The sequence below is a fragment of the Centruroides sculpturatus genome, unplaced genomic scaffold (assembly GCF_000671375.1).
Source record: "Centruroides sculpturatus isolate CEXI.00-Female unplaced genomic scaffold, Cexi_2.0 scaffold1550, whole genome shotgun sequence".
In the NCBI taxonomy this organism is placed as follows: domain Eukaryota; kingdom Metazoa; phylum Arthropoda; class Arachnida; order Scorpiones; family Buthidae; genus Centruroides; species Centruroides sculpturatus.
Window position 1 is genome coordinate 6,384 of NW_019385857.1, and position 20,805 is coordinate 27,188.

General features: G+C 32.9%; 1 protein-coding gene across 1 annotated transcript in view; it reads left to right on the forward strand.

Moving 5' to 3' along the window:
• The first annotated feature begins 1,699 nt into the window (after window positions 1-1,699).
• The window catches only part of LOC111642550 (TBC1 domain family member 13-like), a 39,284-nt gene continuing 20,178 nt past the window's right edge, over window positions 1,700-20,805 (forward strand). The window contains exons 1-2 of the mRNA XM_023388905.1: window positions 1,700-1,813; window positions 15,742-15,815. Of these exons, the coding sequence (XP_023244673.1) occupies window positions 1,794-1,813; window positions 15,742-15,815 (94 nt within the window). The 5' untranslated portion in view covers window positions 1,700-1,793. The remainder of the gene's footprint in view (window positions 1,814-15,741; window positions 15,816-20,805) is intronic.

Below are 20,805 nucleotides of genomic sequence, written 5' to 3' on the forward strand. Positions count from 1 at the left end.
AGATATATTTCCAACAATAAAATATTGTAAATCATTATACTAACAGCAAAACTAAATTATACTAACATTATACTAAAAACAAAACTGAGATAATACTTGAAAATCAACTACTGTATAAAATTGAATTTATATATTATATAAAAATAACTAAATCTGAGTTATTATGTAAAAATTAAAAGAAATGCAAGAATAAACAAATATCAGAAAATTTACCAATTACAGACAATAATGATACAATTAACAAGAAAATGACTCAATGAGAATTAAAGCAGATTTTTTCCCTATAATTTGTTAATGATAAGAACTTATAAGAGATTGACTATAAAAAAAAAACCTAAGAATTGTTAGTTTAGTCATAAATTCTCAAAAATAAGATTTAGAAAAAACTTACACAGAATAATAATTTCCAACTCCAAATTATTTTTTTGATTAATTAATCACATTACAAATACAAAACACATAAAAATTAACAAAGTAAAAATGTTTTTACTAGAAAATATTTGTTTAAAAATACTATAAATACTAAAAAAATTCCATTTACCTTTGAAACAGATATTAATAGCGATGTGATTAATGCACGAAAGTATTACATAATACAAAAATAATTTTTTCCAAACCATAAAAATGTTATAACTAAAATCACTTCATAAAAAATAACTTAGCACATTTAACACATTTACTCGCAATATATTTTTACTAATTTAAATAATTTGTATTAAAAATAATAAACAGTTTTTTTAAATTAATAACAGCATGCAAGTTATAGGAACTAAATATCACTCATCTAGTACAAAAAACTTTCCTACGCTATAATATAGGACAATGTTCTCTTAAAATGTTTCATCCTTTTTGGAATTTTATCAAGGAAAATCTTTAAAATGATGAAAATACTTAATAAATCTGTATGAAATTGAAAGATTATCAGCTAATTAATCAAGTAATGAGTACTGTTTGTTTCTTCTGTGTTTTATTTTATGTTTCAAATTGTAAACAGTACATAAAGTTGAATGGATTGATGTATATTTATGAGAAATTTGACAGTTTGTTTAGAAAATGAATTAATTAATCGATTTTTTAAATAAAATTTATGGAATTTTTATCACATTTTACAAATAGAAACTTCACTCTTTTATTTGATTGCAATTTGGCATACGAAAGGGAAAATAGCAAAAGGGTAAATAGAACAAAAAGTCAAACCTCTTCAACATGACAACTGAAAAAAATTCGTACACGCTTCTAATTATACGCTCCATAACGTAATTTTCAATTAATTTAGTCATACATAAGCAAAAATTTCTCGTATCTCTCACCATAACGGATGTTACAACATTAAAATAAAATTTAATAACAAAAAACTTTCTATAATAAAATTCTCACCATCTTGGTACAGCTGAAAAATTCTCACTAAAATCCAAAAACCGAAACCGAATATACGAAATGTTATATAATAATAATAATTAATACAATTCGCTCACCTTTTCTTTTATAATTTTAAATGTGAAAAATTTCAAAATAATATTTATTTTATTTAAATAAAATTTAAACGTTTTGTTTTCATTATATAAATACTTTGGTTAAATTATTATATATATGTTTATTTAATTAATTATATATTAAAAATATAAATGTAAATAATTATTTATAAATTCTTTTAAAGTTTAATTTTTATTTTATTTTATTTTATATATTATCTGTAATATTTCGTTTTCTTCGTACCACCAGTTACTTTCCTCCTTGGGGAAAGTCGTGTTTGTGTTTTCTGTTGCTGTCCGATTCTTATTTTCTGTATAGAAATGGCAAGTTATAAGCTAAGGTGAGTGGTATCGAGCATAAATATTTGATATGTAAGCAATAAACAGACATTAGAGTTGTCTGAAATGTATATTATAGCTAAGAAAGAGTTTATTAACTATTGTAACTGTATCAATGATCAATGATATCTTAGAAGTGTTATTAACATGCTCTTTATAGATTAGAAAAACTTATAAATGGGGACAACAGTTATATAATCTTCATAAACCTGTTTTATATAAAATTATGCTTAGAAATACATAAATTTTGGCTAGAATTTAAATTTTTAAATGCATATATTTGAAAAATGTCAAAAATTTTGTAAATTAAAGCATAATAATAATATGTTATTTTATGTGAGTAAGATTTCCTGCATAAAATGTTCTTTCCTGTATTTTATAAAAAATATATATCTAAAGTTGCATAAAATATTTAAGAAGATAAACAAATATATATCAAAACTAGTATCGGGATTCACGATACTGTTTTTTGATATATATTTGCTTATCTGACGACAAGATATTGTATGTATCTACCACTACTAGTACATTGGTTATTATTTATCATTTATAATTATGAGTAAACTTTTTAACTGATTTTTCAAGACATTTAATTCCAATAATGTTGAAATTCCTGGCATATGCTTCTGTAACCAAGAACACAACTGAAACTGAATTCCAAACTGGTAATGTTGAATCTGTTTTTATTAGTGTATGACTAAGTGCAAATAATAAAAGTTAATAAGTGGATACATTTGGTGAAGTAATTGTAGGTATGGTAATTTTTCTGTTAAAAACTATTTAAATACATTATTAATAGAATTCAAAGAAACTAATAAATTTCATCAACAATGCAATTTCATATTTGAATCTTGAACATCATTAATTATTTTTGCAAATCTTATAAAACATTGAAGTAATGATATAATACAGTTGTATTCCTAAAGGTACCATATTTTATTTGGCGTAATCAGGGCCATAAAGAGCTTATTTGGGGTTAGTAAACACTTTTTACTTTTTTTTTTTTTTTGTTAACAAATGAAATATATAGAATGTTTTTTAAATAATAAAAACAAGTTTTTTAAACATTTTATTTTCTGCTAGTAAAAATAACATCATTTTATAGGAGCAATTACCACTACAGTCTAATTTTTCTTCAGATTCAAGAAAAAAATTTCCTTCGTTCCTACCTGTGATTAGTGTAATCTGATTGTTTATTTCCAGAATTCTTAGGTTCTTTGATGATAAAATAGTGAGAGGGTGTCTTAGGCATATGTTTTTTAAATGCACTAATAATCTGTAAACAGGAACCAAGCAAGGACATTCAGACCAAACTATAAAGAACAATATAACTGTATCAACATTTACAATAAATGTCAAGAAGACTGGGACAAACAGCTCAACAATAAATTACATGCTATAAAACCAGAGTTAATAAAATGAACTACCAGCCAGCAGAAAAATCAGAAAGTACGTGGTAGTACAGTCAATCCTCGGATTTTGAATGCCTTGCTTTTCGAATAATTTGGTTTACAAACAAAATTTCGAATGCCAAGTTTGCCCCTGTTGCCGAACAAGCTACTCAAAAGAATTAGGCAACAGATTAGAGAGACACAGATGGTCAACTTCATATACTTCCTGTGTTAACGAAAGTTGATGGCCTAACCCAGGGGTCGGCAGTTTGTCAAGTGAGAAGAGCCAAATTGTCATGAAAACAGGATAACAAAAGTACCAGAGAGCCGCATATTAATTTAAATGTGCGAAATACGACACACGACAGAGGCATCTCTAGTGGCCGTTTTCGGCATAACGTTACACGGATGAACGGACACGCGTTCAATTGGTTATATATATATAGATATGCTTCAAATGCTACCACTCTTATGCAACTCATATTGATCAACGCAAGTGTGGTCATGTGCGGACGGAGAACAAGTCGAAGTTTGTTCGGCAGCTCTATCTCATAAACTCATAAGTTATAAGGCCACGGTGAAATGAGGTGAGATGAAATTGGAGTTTATTTCCGAAGGGCCGCAAACGTCTATGCAAAGAGCCGCATGCGGCTCGCGAGCCGCTAATTCCGACCCCTGGCCTAACCAATAAATGACGGGTTAAATTATAAATTTTCGTCTATAAACAAGCATTCACTATTATCAGGACTTATTATACTGACTTAACAGACAATACAGAGTTTCACAGAAAACAATTTTTATTTAATATTTAATATACCTGTTTAATTAAAATAAATGACGGGACTACTGATCCAGAAGTTAGTGGTGCTAAGATTGCCTTGCATCATTAGACATCACAAGATGAGCCATTGATAATGTTATTCAAATTAGATTTCAATGCACATGTGGATAAGATACTACTACCATTTTTCGGTATGCATCACAATTCAATTTAAGTCAAATGAATTAATAAAAACCACATTAATTGATATTTGTGTAATATAAATGACATCCATGAATCTGTGTTTAAAGTTGCTTAACTCAAATTAAATAACAAAAATTTATTAATATAATCTCAGGATTCATAACACCTTCATACAAACAAACCAAATATTTATTAGGCAAGGAATTTTTCAAGGAGATTCCTTGAGTCCTCTGTGGTTCTACCTAGCCTTGAACCCATTATCCAGCATATTAAACAACACACAATATGACTAAAATATCAGACATGAAAAAACAACACAGTTTACGCTGTCACATCTCATGTACATGGACAACATAAAACTTTATGCATCTACACAAAAACAACTTTATCAACTCCTACAAATCACATATTCATACACCAATGACATACAAATGGAGTTTGGCCTAAATCAGTGGTTTCTAATTAGTTTTTCCTGCGTACCACTTCAAGAAAGAGCTTAAACTTGAGTACCTTTTATAGCAGAAATTCATATTAATCCACACTAATATTATAAATTCAAAGGTAATTCTGTCTGTCACCTTTTCACGTCTAAACCGCTGAACAGGTTTTAATAAAATTTGGCACAGAGATAGCGTACATGTTGGAGATGGACATAGGCTACATTTTACTGCGAGAAAATATCTTATTCCAACAAAAAAATTCGATATAATGCAGGCAAAGCTGTGGGTAGACAGCTAGTGAGGAATAGAATAAGTTTTTTTTTTTACATTTATTACCTTTAAAATACAATTCTAACAATAATGAAAATAACGTAAAGTTATTTAATTTTAATGTGACAAATGTGCACAGTTATCTTTGCACAACTTTGTAAAATCTGGTTGCTTTTTGGTCAGCTTCAGTCTCGAGTCATCTTCGAGTTGAAGTCGGTGACGTTGTATAGTTTTCATGTTTGTCATGGCCGAAAATCTGCTCTCGCAGAGGTGTGTTGTGCAAAATGGTAGTAAATATTTTATTGCCGCTTCGCTGACATGATGATAATGATAATTCTACAATTAACACAATTTGTGTTAATTGTAGAATTCTTACGCAAGAAATGAAATTCTTATGCAAGAAACAAAAATTGTACAATTAACACAAATTGTGTTAATTGTACAATTTTTGTTTCTTGCGTAAGAATTTCATTTAGGTATTGTCACAAATGCATTTTTTTGATGAAATTTCGAGAATATTTTTAGTTATAAATAAACGAATTTGTGCATTCGACATCGTGTTGTAAATTGCCGAATTTTTTATGGTCCACCCGTTATTTTTTTGATTTCTTCATCTCGTGCATTTAAATTTTAAATCAACTGATTTTAGATTGCCAGGTGTACCCCTTCATGAAAATTCACGTATCCCTGGGGGTACGTGTACCACTAATTGGTAACCACTGGCCTAGATAAATGCAAAACACTTCACATAGAAGAAGGAATCCTGAAGAAAGAAGATTTTACACTTGGAAATGGAGATGTTATTAGCAAGGTTGAGGCCGTAGTTTTAAACGCAAAAATATGTACGTCGGACGTTCAGCGTTGCTTTCCTGTAAGCCTACAAATTTGACAATGATGATTGGAGTGTTGAGCATGATTCCACTGACTATCTAAACACCATTGTCAAACTTCTAGGCTTACAGGAAAACAGCACTGAATGTCTGACGTGCACGTTTTTGCGTTTAAAACTTTGGCCTCAACCTAGCTATTGAATCCATGGAAGAGGGCGAGTTCTACAAGTATTTAGGGTTCCAACATGCCAAACTAACAGAACACACACAAATAAAGCAAAGCTTAATTAAAGAATACTAAAGTAGGTTAAACACTATTATCATAATAAAAGAAAAGTACACTTCACGCCAACATTTAACTTTATAACGTAATTTCACTAGCATGTTGTGGCGTTACGAATGGTGATCTTTAACAAATAAAAGAGTTCACAAGCACCTTCGAATAGCATAAAGCTATCATCATCAGATTAAAAATTGAATACAATGTTTCCAAGTTTGGAACATTCAAACAGCTTATGGAACTAAATGAAGTACATGGATAGAATATCAATTTGAATTTGAAATAGAATAAAAATTCAAAAACTCTTGAGCAGCCATACGAGTATTGTAATATCCCAAAAATATGTAATGAACAATAATAATGTACTAGAGATGTTGGCTAGCTTGCTTAAATAATGTTGTCCATATTTGTGGGATCTCAAGAGTAGTAGTGTTGCACGGTGTTAAGGCCGAGATGTAAAGGTTCTCCCAAATAAATAATTCTTGCCGATTGTTACACCATTTGAGTAATTTTGTTTGGGCCCAGAGTGGCTGATAATCTTGCTCAAGCACTTGTTTTAGCTAATTTGGTTAATATTGTCCTGATGTTCTAGGATGTGAGAAATTAATTTTCTGGCCTTGGCCCCTATGTAGCTGGTCTCTTCTCCTGATAAATCATGTTTTAGTGGAATTTGATAGACCCCAGATTTTTCATTCAATTTAAAAATATCCCTATCGTTCCAACATTACAAAGACTATTATGTTTGTGTGGTTAATGTGTGTTTAATAACGTTTTTTTATCTCTAAAAATAGTACATCTTTTTAGATGTACAGTACTATTTTTAGAGACATGGAGCCTAAAAATGGAATCGGGGATGTGCTATTTTTAGCTCCGTTTTGTTGTGAAGAAAAGACGTGGAAAAGCTTAGTTTTAACACTGTTTTGGAGAAAATGGAATTTAGATCGAGAATAACCAGCTTTTTGCATAGCACTACTAATGAATTGCAATTCTTCTACTAGCACTTGGTTGGAAGGTAGGAGGTAAGCTCTCCTAATGAGGGAAGTTATGGCACAGTTCACATAGTTTATGGGTTGGAAGGCTGTTGCTGGGATAATTTGCGGTGCATTATTGTTTTTATGATGTGCAGAGAATAGGAGCTCAGGAGATGTATGGATTTCTAGATCCAAGATAGAGATTTTGGCATTTTGTTCTTCCTCCATCATGAAGTTGATAGAAGGATAAATAGATACCAACGCTTGAAATTTATTCAAGCGTTGGTCTCTATTTATCCTTCCTATTTATCTGTTTTAGATGTCCAATAGAGCCTTCCCATTCGAGTAGTATGTCATCAACATACCGTAAATACATAATCGGGTATTGGATAGTCAAAGGGGCATTGAAAATACGATGTTCAATGTTGCGCATAATGAGCTCTGCCAACATAGGTGATAGAGAGGAACCCATTGGCACTCTCTGTGCTTGTTTATATATTGTGCCATTAAATTGAAAATAATTGTTTTCAGTTATGAGAAAGAGGGCATCACGTAAATGTATTGTGTGTGATGTTGAGTAGCCTGAGATGAATAGTAGCGCATTTGCAAGCATGACGGCCTCAAAATACAATACTGATGGATACAAGGAATTAACATCAACTTTGTACAAGTTGTATGAATTAGTGGGGAGGTCTTTTAATTTATTAAAGATGAATGCTTTAACTTCTGTGGAGGATGTGGTTACGAATGTGGAAGGAGGTAATAAAGCCGTAATTTGTTTAGCAATCACAGATTCTAAATAGTATTTGGGGTGGGTGCATTTGTTGACTAAAGGTCTTAATGGCAGTCAGGTTTATGGGTTTTTGCCTTGAAAATCCATTTCCGTTTTCTCCAAAATCGTGTTAAAAATAAGCTTTTTCCAGTGTTTTCTTCACAATAAAAAGGAGCTAAAAATAGCACATTCCCCGATTCCATTTTTAAGCTCCATGTCTCTAAAAATAGTACATCTTTTTACAATGAATGATTTTATGTTACCATTAACCCACATAAACATAATAGTTTTTGTAATGTTGGAACGATAGGGATATTTTTAAATTGAATGAAAAATCTGGGGTCTATCAAATTCCACTAAAACATGATTTATCAGGAGAAGAGACCAGCTACATAGGGGCCAAGGCCAGAAAATTAATTTCTCACATCCTAGAACATCAGGACAATATTAACCAAATTAGCTAAAAAAAGTGCTTGAACAAGATTATCAGCCACTCTGGGCCCAAACAAAATTACTCAAATGGTGTAACAATCGGCAAGAATTATTTATTTGGGAGAACCTTTACATCTCGGCCTTAACACCGTGCAACACTACTACTCTTGAGATCCCACAAATATGGACAACATTATTTAAGCAAGCTAGCCAACATCTCTAGTACATTATTATTGTTCATTACATATTTTTGGGATATTACAATACTCGTATGGCTGCTCAAGAGTTTTTGAATTTTTATTCTATTTCAAATTCAAATTGATATTCTATCCATGTACTTCATTTAGTTCCATAAGCTGTTTGAATGTTCCAAACTTGGAAACATTGTATTCAATTTTTAATCTGATGATGATAGCTTTATGCTATTCGAAGGTGCTTGTGAACGCTTTTATTTGCTAAAGGTCACTGTTCGTAATGCCACAACAGACTAGTGAAATAATGTTATAAATGCTATTCTCAGAACACAGTTAAAGCAATAAACACATATGTCGTCCCAGTACTCACTTATTCTTTTGGAATTATACGTTGGACTCACACAGATCTTGAGCAACTCCAAATGAAAACAAGAACAACACTTACTAAGCATAAACAACATCATTCTAAATCTGCCATAGAAAGATTAACCCTTCCACGTAAAGATGGTGGACATGGCTTGATCAACATAGTTAACCTCCACTACAAACAAATACAGACATTGTGAGAGTTTTTCTACAAGAAACAAGAAACATCACAGTTACATAAAGCAGTAATGCTATCCATCAACCAAAGCCAAATATTATCGGGCTAGAAATGACTATAATACTAATAATTTAATAGACAATTTGGCATTAGAGTTAGGCACTATTAAATTATTAGTATTATAGCCATTTCTAGCCCGATAATATTCAGCTTTGGTTGATGGACAGCTTTAATGGTATTGGGTATATTAAAGATGTTTGATTAAAGCAGTAACTTTAGCAGGCTCAAATAATACACCATTAAATTTACATTCACAATGTATGGACATGACACAACATATAAATAGCATAGACACCATTAAGCAATCATGGGTGCAAAAGGCACTCCATGGCAGACATCCTATAACCTGGCCCAGGATTTTGTTCACAAAACTGCGTCAAACAGTTGGTTAGCTCAGGGATTCCTCTTTGGGGAGACAGAAGGACACATGAATGCCACAACAGACTAGTGAAATAATGTTATAAACGCTATTCTCAGAACACAGTTAAAGCAATAAACACATATGTCGTCCCAGTACTCACTTATTCTTTTGGAATTATACGTTGGACTCACACAGATCTTGAGCAACTCCAAATGAAAACAAGAACAACACTTACTAAGCATAAACAACATCATTCTAAATCTGCCATAGAAAGATTAACCCTTCCACGTAAAGATGGTGGACATGGCTTGATCAACATAGTTAACCTCCACTACAAACAAATACAGACATTGTGAGAGTTTTTCTACAAGAAACAAGAAACATCACAGTTACATAAAGCAGTAATGCTATCCATCAACCAAAGCCAAATATTATCGGGCTAGAAATGACTATAATACTAATAATTTAATAGACAATTTGGCATTAGAGTTAGGCACTATTAAATTATTAGTATTATAGCCATTTCTAGCCCGATAATATTCAGCTTTGGTTGATGGACAGCTTTAATGGTATTGGGTATATTAAAGATGTTTGATTAAAGCAGTAACTTTAGCAGGCTCAAATAATACACCATTAAATTTACATTCACAATGTATGGACATGACACAACATATAAATAGCATAGACACCATTAAGCAATCATGGGTGCAAAAGGCACTCCATGGCAGACATCCTATAACCTGGCCCAGGATTTTGTTCACAAAACTGCGTCAAACAGTTGGTTAGCTCAGGGATTCCTCTTTGGGGAGACAGAAGGACACATGAATGCCACAACAGACTAGTGAAATAATGTTATAAACGCTATTCTCAGAACACAGTTAAAGCAATAAACACATATGTCGTCCCAGTACTCACTTATTCTTTTGGAATTATACGTTGGACTCACACAGATCTTGAGCAACTCCAAATGAAAACAAGATTAGGTCAAGATTAGGCCACACAGGATTAGGTCATAAATACTAAAAACTACAGAAAACATACTCAAAGATACAACACTCACAAATGACACATGCAGAAAGTGTCACATCATGCCAGAAACTATACAACACATCACTTCTGGTTGCTCTGGCGCAGACAGATTATTTACAGAGGCATAATCAAGTAGCAAATATAATACACTAAGGCTGTGTACACACTAGGCATTTTTCAACGTGCGTTTTAAAGAACCAAGAGTTCTATGTAGAGGTACACACTCAAACGCGCGCTTTTGGCCAAGCGCGCGTTAAACGCGCGTTTATAGATTTTTGTTAAAACGGGTGCTTTGAGATATATGTGCTGCCATGTTACTGTACATTCGATCGCACATTTTGCGAGCATCAGCCGAGCGCTTTGAGATATATGTGCTGAAATGGAGAACGATCATTTCGATACTGATCTATTTATTGATGAAATCTAAAAGAGACCAACCATCGTCAAAGGATTTTATAGATATTTTAAAAGAATTAAAAAACTTGGGTTCATTTTGTCTTAGTTTTGTATACAACGTCACAAACATTCCATGCATCAGTCTATCTCGTAATATTGGGTGCACCCAAAATTCTCTTTGTGTCTGCCATCGTCTTTTATAGTGACGATGGAGGAGCACACACAATTAATTACTTTCATGTCCATTTCCAAACTGATCCAGTGCGTACGCTTCACAAACGCTCGTCGAACATCGAGCTAACGCGTGTTTAAAAACGCCTAGTGTGTACACAGCCTAAGAGCTTGCAAACAAAAACAAATTATTAGACATCCACAAACCATACTACAAATACCTTCCACAGACAGTATTGGAAAAAAACGTGCACAAAATGTACTACGACAGAGCCATAATTACAGATAAAACAATTTACCACAACAGACCAGACATCACACTCATTGACAAACACAATAAAATCACATACATTATAGACATATCCATTCCAAACATTCACAATATACAAAACACATTAACTGAAAAAATTAGCAAGTAACAGAGCTCGCCTGGGAAATAAGGCATCTGTGGAGGATGGATAGGGTGCTTACTGTACCTGTCATTCTATCCTCTATAGGTGTGATACCACACACACTACACAAAAGCCTGGCAACATTATAATTGAATAGAAATACATACATCACATTACAGAAGGCCATTATATTGAATACATGTTGTATTATTATGAAATTTCTGAATACAGACACAGACATTGACACACTTATTTAATTTTAGTTTTGTTTTGGTTGGTTACTATGTTGTTATGCCTTAACTGGTCTGGCATAGTACACAGCCACTGGTGTCAATCGAGTATAACCCACTAAACCCAACATAATAATAGTGCATAAGCAGACAACTACTACTATTGTATAAGTGTTGTGTGATATTTCTATTTTTAAAATTGCCTGAAAAGTTTAAAATTGAACTTAATGTTTGAGTAAATTATTTTTTTCAATTTTGTTTTTCACTTTCTCTCAAAATGTATATAATATAATGTAAAATTTAAAAGAAAGGCAGTGGCAGTCTTGTCTAGAATGGGAAGATGTCTCTATCATAGATGATTAAAATATGCATTTTATATTGATATTTAGGAGCCAATTCCATTGTTGTGGAGTGACCAATGATGAAGTTGGTGTGGCTTAATTTTTGGAAGTGGCAGGTTGACAGGGAGGTAGGTGACTTGCATCAAGTATCATGATACCTGGTGTAAGTCACCTACCCGTCAGAATTGTAGAAGAGTTAGTGTCAGTTGCTGTGAAGGTCATATATCTTAAATAAGAGAACAGAAAACTTAGATTATTCTAAGTAAAGATCAATCTAGATTGCAAGTCAAATCCATAATTTTTTCCAGGACTGTAGAGTTGGAGTCAGAATTCATTGCTAGAAGAGCTGGATTTGATAAAAATGGACTAATTCCAACTTCCATGTTTTTATTATGTACCTTATAATAAGCTAAGCTCCTAACAGGAATATTAATGCTAGTGTTTTTGAATACTTTATTATAACCACAGATGGAAAACATTTTGTGCATCAATGTGTTGGTGAAGATTAATAGTGGTGATAATGAATAATTCTGTGAAAAAAGATAAATGCATTTAGTTTTGATGGGTGTTTGAACCAAAGATGAACCTTTTTACTTGGTTAATTGATCTGTGAGTGGCTGCTTGCAAAAAGGATGATGTAAGCCCACTCAAATTTAAACAAGAGGAGCAAGGCATGGTGTCCCTACCCTGTAGCAGAAAAAAGATGTTTTGTGGTCTGTAGAGTCTTATCTATATATATAAAAATGAATGTATGTGTGTGTGTCTGTCTGTCTGTCTGTCCTTCATGCATTACCACACCGTTTATCCGATTGCCGTGAAACTTTGGGAAGTTGTTTAATATACTCCGGCGAAGGTTTGTGGCATAGTACGATTGCCATAAAACTTCGGAAAGTTTTTTAATTAATACACTCCCGCGAAGGTTTTGGCATAGTACATTTATCCTATGATAGATGGCGCGCGTTTACACGAGCATTCGAGCACAGTGTGTTCGATCGATTTCAAATTGTGAAGACCATTTCTCCCTTCAAAAGATATTTCTATATATGCATTTGTGAACTGTTATTTACGATATTCGTAATAATGTTTGTTTAATCACTTTATTTCAACTTTTTTTTGCTAATTACGTATTCGCTCGAACTTTGTTAAAACTTTAACTGTATACCGAACAACAACCGAAGTTGTAGAAGGAAATTCGCCTATTTTACCGATCTAGGGATCCCCTTTTCCAAATTTTAATATCATCTAATAATTTAAAAAGACAAATTACAATAAAACGGTTTATTATCCAACTATCAGAAATTTCACAACATGCCAAGGAAGAGAGGAAGGAGCAATTAAATAATTAAAATTATAAAGGATTAAAAAATATATATATAAATGGGGAATATCGCACTTCTGACAATCGCAGCGAGTGTGTGGGCTAAATTTGGAGAATCCGTGCTTCTCGCATGGACAACTGTATGTGGCCGGCTCACGCGTCGAAAAACCTTCCGATTTATTCGTGTACGCACCAGACGGAAAAACAAAAAATATCATGTATCCACAAACACTCCAATAAATAAATAGAATTGAAACGACACTTTGAAATGTTTTCCCAATGAAAATGAATAATAATAATAAGTTTCAATAAAAATAATAAAATGTAAATTGAATTTTATCATAACGAGTTTGCTTGAATTTCGTTTCTTCTGAGATCGCAGCAATGCGTGACGGGTAAGCTAGTTTAAAATAAAATAGTTAATGAACATTTGTGTTTTTGTGTAAGATAGAACAGTTATGGTACTGAGAGAAAACTACTTGGCAACCTGATATAGAACATGAGTAGACTTTGCAAATATTCAATATGGAGGGCTTACTCAGACTACTCATCATTACAATAGAAATGCCTGAAATTAAGAAAAAGTTTAAAAATTGGCTTTGATGAATTATTGGTAATGATAAAATGCCATTCTGGGTTAATATAATCAAAGTATATTTGAAATTATTATTTAGAGGCAGAAGGCAGGAATCATACCTTCTAAAATGTTATGAGTAATAGTTGGAGTTGGACTTTTGTCTACCAACTGTACAGTCTTGATTTTCATGGTAAGCAGATATCTTACCATAAAGGTAGATAGGTAAGAAGGCTTAACTATCTATTTTTAGTTTAATTTACATAGTATTTATGAAATTAGTTAGCCAAATTCCAGTCTGATAGTTATTCCATATCATTTGATCATTAGAATTGAATTATTCTAAGCTTGATTGTCTATATATGTTAATCTTACTAAAACCACTATTAAGGATATTTGTCATCAAAATTTAATGTTAGCTCTTAATTTAGACATTTTTTAAAATTTAATGATTCTAAATTTATTTTATATAATAAATCATAATTACATATGTGTATAGCACAATATCAAATATCTGGTTTCCATAAATCTGGAATTACCAAAAACTGGCTAATTTTGACTTTGTGGGCCATAGTGCATTTGTAGTTTGCCATGTGGCTGCTTTGTTTTATTTTCCATGGCATATATATATTGCTTGGCACCAGTACTGCTGTGACTACTGACATATGATGTGTTATGTTTCATTCTTTACTTTCCATTATATATTTTAAGTATATATATATGTAGCTTGTGTCTAGAAAACTGGAAAATCCAGAAATCCAAACCTCTTTCAGTCCCATGCTTTCTGGATACTTCATAAAGTACCGTATTGCTTTTTACTAGCAGTACATTCTGTAAACTAAATGTTTTACTATATTTAGTTTACAGAAATATGAAATTAAAGTTTTAATAATTTTTTTTTATTTTTTATTTTCCTACCTATGTATTTATTGATTACTAGCAGACCACGCCACATGTTGTTGCGGCTCAAAATGTATCTATTATAAATGTATAACACTTCCCCATTGGGGGAGAATTTTTCAAAAAATCCCTTTTTAGTGTATATTCTGTTGATGTACCCTATTAAAACGCAATCAAAAATGCAAAAAAACGCATCTAAAATAGTACGTATAATAGAAGCGGAGTTCTTTAGGCAGAGAATCCTAACGATCTCCCCCCAGTGGGGGGAATTTCGACATGTATATTACATAAAAACATGTGCATATTCGAATGCAGCATTGTGTCAAAATTTCAAAAAAATTGGTAGGAACAAACGAACATTACATTTTTATTTATATAAATAGATAGAAGATGATCTGCTTTAGTTCATCCTCACAGAAAAGCATAATGCCTCACAGAAAAGCAAACTTAGGTCGTCATACTCATAGCGCCATCTGTTGGACGTAAAAGCCTTAACATAGATGATATCTTTTAATTTATATAAATGTTTACTGGAATAATATAAAGCCTATGTCCATCCTGAAGTTTCACTCTAAATATTGGTGAAAGAATTTTTGAAATTGGATGAGTAGTTTCGGAGATTACCTGCTACATCCAAACTTACAAACTTTACCTCTTTATAATGTTAGTATAGATTTATATAATTTATATTTATTTTGTAAATTTTATCAGTAATCAGTAAAATGTAAACATATCTAAATTACAAGAAATTTAAAACATTGCATTTAATCATTATTTGTGAACTTGAATAATTTACTTGTATAATCAAATATGTAAATAATTTGAACTAGTATTTAAAAAACTTTATGTTAATGATAATTTTTATTTTTATTTATGTATTGTAAAATCGTGAACAAATCATTTGAAAATATTACAATGCTTTATATGCGTGTAATTGTTAAAATTAATTCAATATATAAATTAGTTATATATTATTGGATTAGATGTATTAATAATTATCTTTTTTTTTATGTAGTTTTAATTTGATTTCTTTAATTGTTAATAATTTTTTCAATGGATTTTTTTTTTAGGATAAAAGAATTTAGTTCAATACTTTCTGCTGCAAAAGTTGATATATCAAGATTAAAAGCACTTTGCTTTAATGGTACTTTTATATTTTTTATTCTAGTAATTTATTCTTAATTTAATTACTTATCTTTTAATTATAAGTTATAAAAGTTAAAAAGTACTTTGTTGTATTAAATAAAATGAAACATTAAAGTGCTGAGTAATCAATAATTAATGAATGAATGTTTTTGTTAAATGATATATAGATATAAAATGACTAAGTAATTTGAGAAACAATTCTACTTTTCAAAACAGGTGGAAATAATAATGAATATTTATCATCAAATATTATTATTAAATGTAAATACTATTTTTTTTCTAATTCTAACTTGACATTATTTTTAGGATGAATTTTAATTTAAGATTTTTTTTGTGGAAGGAAAGATTTATAATCAATTGGATTAAGTTTTATTAAATAAATTATAAAAACAATCCAAATTTTAAATAAATAATGTTTGGCAGTTCTAAATCAACAGACACACAAGCCTAGATACCAGTAAAATTTTGCTTACAATTCAGGCAAATGTTTTTGTCCACATTCCATTGGACATTTTCATGTAGATAGAGTTGAAACTAAATGCTTTATAACAGCTTAACAGATCTGTTGTTGTTCACTGATTGGTAGATAACCTGTGGCTCCAATTTTGTCTACAGCCTGTACTTTTGGCGTCCAAATAATCCATAGGATCTCCTGGACAATACACATCTTTTTCTTTAACTATTTAAACTACTTATGTCTTCTCATTACAAAGACCCTTCTAAGGGTCATAGTACCAAAGATCTTGGTCCTCAACTTAAGATATGTCAAATTAATATTGAAGGCATTAGTCGAGCAAAATGCCAATACTTACATAGAATCCTAAAGGATAACGAAATTGACATAGTTGTAATTCAAGAGACTCATACTGAGAATGAATACCAACTTCAGAAAAGAGGTGTGATTCCTGGTTTTGAACTAATTGGTTCAACCTACCACAAAACATACGGCACTGCAACATATGCCCGTAATGACATTGAGGATGTTCTGTTTTGTAAGGCAGCCACTGACGATAACATTCATGTGGTTACTATACAGGTTGGACAAATTACAATCAGCAATATCTATAAACCCCCAGCTATAACTTGGCCACAACACGTCTTACCACATTTACCCCATCCTGCTGTCTACTTGGGAGACTTCAACAGCCACCATGAATGCTGGAAATACCGTGACACTGATAAAAATGGTGACATGGTATTTAAATGGGCAGAGGAAAATAATCTTTATCTTCTGTTTGATGCTAAAGATCGATGCACCTTTAGGTCCAGCGCTTGGGGTTGTGAATATAATCCTGACTTGTGCTTTGTGTCTTCAGATAACAATAGACAACCGTTATCAGCTACACGAACAGTTTTAAATCAGTTCCCGCATAGCCAGCACTGCCCAATAATTATTGGAATTGGACTTAGTATTCCTATAGTAAATAGTATACCACGCCCAAGATGGAATTTTAACAAGGCTAACTGGACTTTGTTCTCAGAAGATCTTGACAAATGTTTGGGATGGATCCCACCTACATCCAACAATTATAAAAGGTTTGTTGGAGCACTGTTTAGCGTAGCCAAGAAATGTATACCTAGAGGATATCGCAAGATTTATATCCCAGGATGGAGTGAAAAAAGTGAATCACTATATAGGAAGTTCCTGGAATCTGGTGATCTTGAATTAGGGGATGAACTACTTCATAGCTTAGATGATGCCAGGCGCCTTAGATGGATAAACACTGTACAAAATTTGGATTTTACAAAGTCAAGTAGGAAGGCATGGTCCTTGCTTAGAAGATTGGGAGGAGCAACTGTCAAATCAGGTAGAGAAATCTTGATTACTCCAAATAGTATTGCAGAACATATACTAAACATATCTAGAGCTCCTAGAGATCGTGAATTCACAATTAAGATTAAAAAAGAACTTACGTCCATTAAAGCTAAATGTTTAAATGATACAGCGTACTCTCTACCTTTTGATACTGAAGAAATCTATGCTGCCCTTAAACAAATAAAAGCTGGTAAAGCCCCTGGAAATGATGGTGTCCATCCTGAATTCCTGTTACACAGCGGCAAGTATACTAAGCAATGGCTGGCTCGCTTCTTTACTGACATCTTACAGAAAGGTGAAATTCCTTTCGCTATGAAACAAGCTAAAATCATAGCTATCCTGAAACCTGGAAAACCTAACGATAGACCAGAGAGCTATCGACCTATCTCACTCTTGAGTGTGATGTATAAGCTATTAGAGAGACTTCTTTACAACAGATTGAGCAATACAATTTTTGAGAATATTCCGGTAGAGCAGGCTGGTTTTCGACCGAATAGGAGCTGCTCAGACCAGGTACTAGCCTTCACTACTTTTGTGGAGGCTGGATACCAAAGGCAATTAAAAACATCTGCAGTATACATCGATCTCACTGCAGCATATGATACTGTCTGGCGGCATGGCCTAATCTATAAGCTGCTTCGAGTGATACCCTGCTTAAAAATAGTTAAAATAATTGATGAGATGTTAAATAACCGACCCTTTCAAGTTGTCATGGGAAATTCGAGAAGTAGCATACGAAAACTAAATAATGGCCTACCTCAAGGCTCTGTCCTGGCACCACTGCTTTTTAGTCTTTACATAGCTGACTTGCCTCAAACAAAGGCAAGGAAATTTGGATATGCAGACGATTGGGTGATTGCCACGAGACATAAAGACCTTGCAATTACTGAAAAGATCCTGACAGAGGACTTATCAACCTTAGGACAATATTTTCGCCAGTGGAGACTTCAATTGAGTAAAACAAAAACTGAAGCTTCATGCTTTCATCTTAATAATAAGCTGGCAAATGAAGAATTAAAGGTTTACTTTGACAACAATTTATTGAAACATAATATGAACCCGAAATATCTTGGCGTCACTTTGGATAGAACTTTATCTTTTAAAACACATCTGATGAATTTAGCTGCCAAGGTTAATACCAGAAACAACATCCTCCAAAGACTATGTGGAACTACATGGGGTTCTTCGCCGTCCACCTTACGGATCTCTGCTCTTGGCTTGGTTTTCTCTGCAGCAGAATACTGTGCACCGGTATGGATGAACAGTACTCACATTAAAAAACTGGATGCCCAACTAAATGCTACTCTACGTATCATAACAGGTACTCTTAAATCAACTCCTATTCACTGGTTACCTATTTTGAGCCATATCCCTCCATCTGCACTCCGAAGGGACAGCACTTTGCTCAGGGAATATAGGAAAATATTGTCTAATCCACAACTTCCGATCCATCAGGATATTGATGACCTCAACATAAATCGACTTAAATCAAGACACCCTCCTCTTATAAGAGCTAAATCCCTGCATTCCAATAATTTCAACCTCACTGAATCTTGGAAAAGGCTCTGGGCTGATGTCTCTCCGGTGGACAGTCGACAACTTCCTTGTATCACAAAGCGACCACCTGGATTTGAGTTATCCAGAAATCTTTGGAGTGTGTTAAATAGGATTCGGACCAAACATGGGTTGTGCAGGGACAGTCTTTTTAGGTGGGGAAAAGTTGCATCCCCACAGTGTGACTGTGGTGCTGAAAGACAGACTATACATCATATCTTGGAAGATTGTCCAGTAAGATCTTTTTCAGGACAACTGAGTGACTTCTTGATTATGACTGAAAGTGCTTTAAACTATATTTCTAACTTAGATTTACATTTATGATTTGTGTTCTTACTTTTTCTGCTTTCTGTTCTTGTTAACAATTAGATGTGTAGCCATACGCTAAATAAATAAAATAAATGTCTACAGCCTGAAGATGTCCAATGGAACATGAACAAAAACATTTGTGTGAAATGCAAGTGAAATTTTGCTGGTATCTAGACTTTTGTGTCAGTTGATTTAGTACATTTTAACCAGTATTTAGCTGTTGTCTATTGGCAGTTCTATTTTCTTGCTTTTTATCTTATATAATAACTTTTTAATGTTCTTTTAAAATGTTGTTTTGATGCTTCTTAAATGTTAAAATAGTTTGAATTTAAATGCCATTAACAGCAAAGTTTATTTTTACTTACATAACCATTGAGCAGTAGCGTCAGATTGACCATTATTGGTATATACAGTGGAACCCCGGTTAACGAACGTCCTGGTTAACGACCAAATCGGTTAACAAACTTTTATTTTGCAAAAATTTTGTCTCGAATAACGAACGTAACGGTATTTTGTGTCAAATTTTAGTTGGTGTTAGGCACGCGCGAGTTAAGCATTGCTTTTCCCAGTGTTTGTACTATACTTCTTTTTTCAGTTTTGTGATTTATATATTTAATCAATATGGCATACAAGAAAGAAAAAAGTCATAGTGGCAATAGAAAACGACAACGCGCTATCGCATTTTAGAAAAATTTTGATTAAAAGAATAAGACAATCAACTTTAGATCAATTTCTTGTTCCTTACGGAAAGAGTTTGTTTGTTTGTTAAGTTATGGCAACGCAACACTTGGGCTATCTGCCTAGGGGGAATGCCTTTTGGGAGGTGTTTTTAAGGAAAACTGGCCCCTATTTAGGCGTTACAGACGTGGAGAAAACCCGGAAAACTCCATATGGTCAGCCCATCTGAGCAAGGTGCGAACCCGTGAACGAACTCCCCGTGTTCAAGGTACGAAGACCACTTAGCCATTGGTGATTTTTTTTTTACCGAAAGAGACTTCGACTCGAAGAATCTTCCGATGAAGTGCTACCCGTTATTTTTTGGAGGCTTTAGATCAATTTCTTGTTCCTTACGGAAAGAGTTTGTTTGTTTGTTAAGTTATGGCAACGCAACACTTGGGCTATCTGCCTAGGGGGAATGCCTTTTGGGAGGTGTTTTTAAGGAAAACTGGCCCCTATTTAGGCGTTACAGACGTGGAGAAAACCCGGAAAACTCCATATGGTCAGCCCATCTGAGCAAGGTGCGAACCCGTGAACGAACTCCCCGTGTTCAAGGTACGAAGACCACTTAGCCATTGGTGATTTTTTTTTT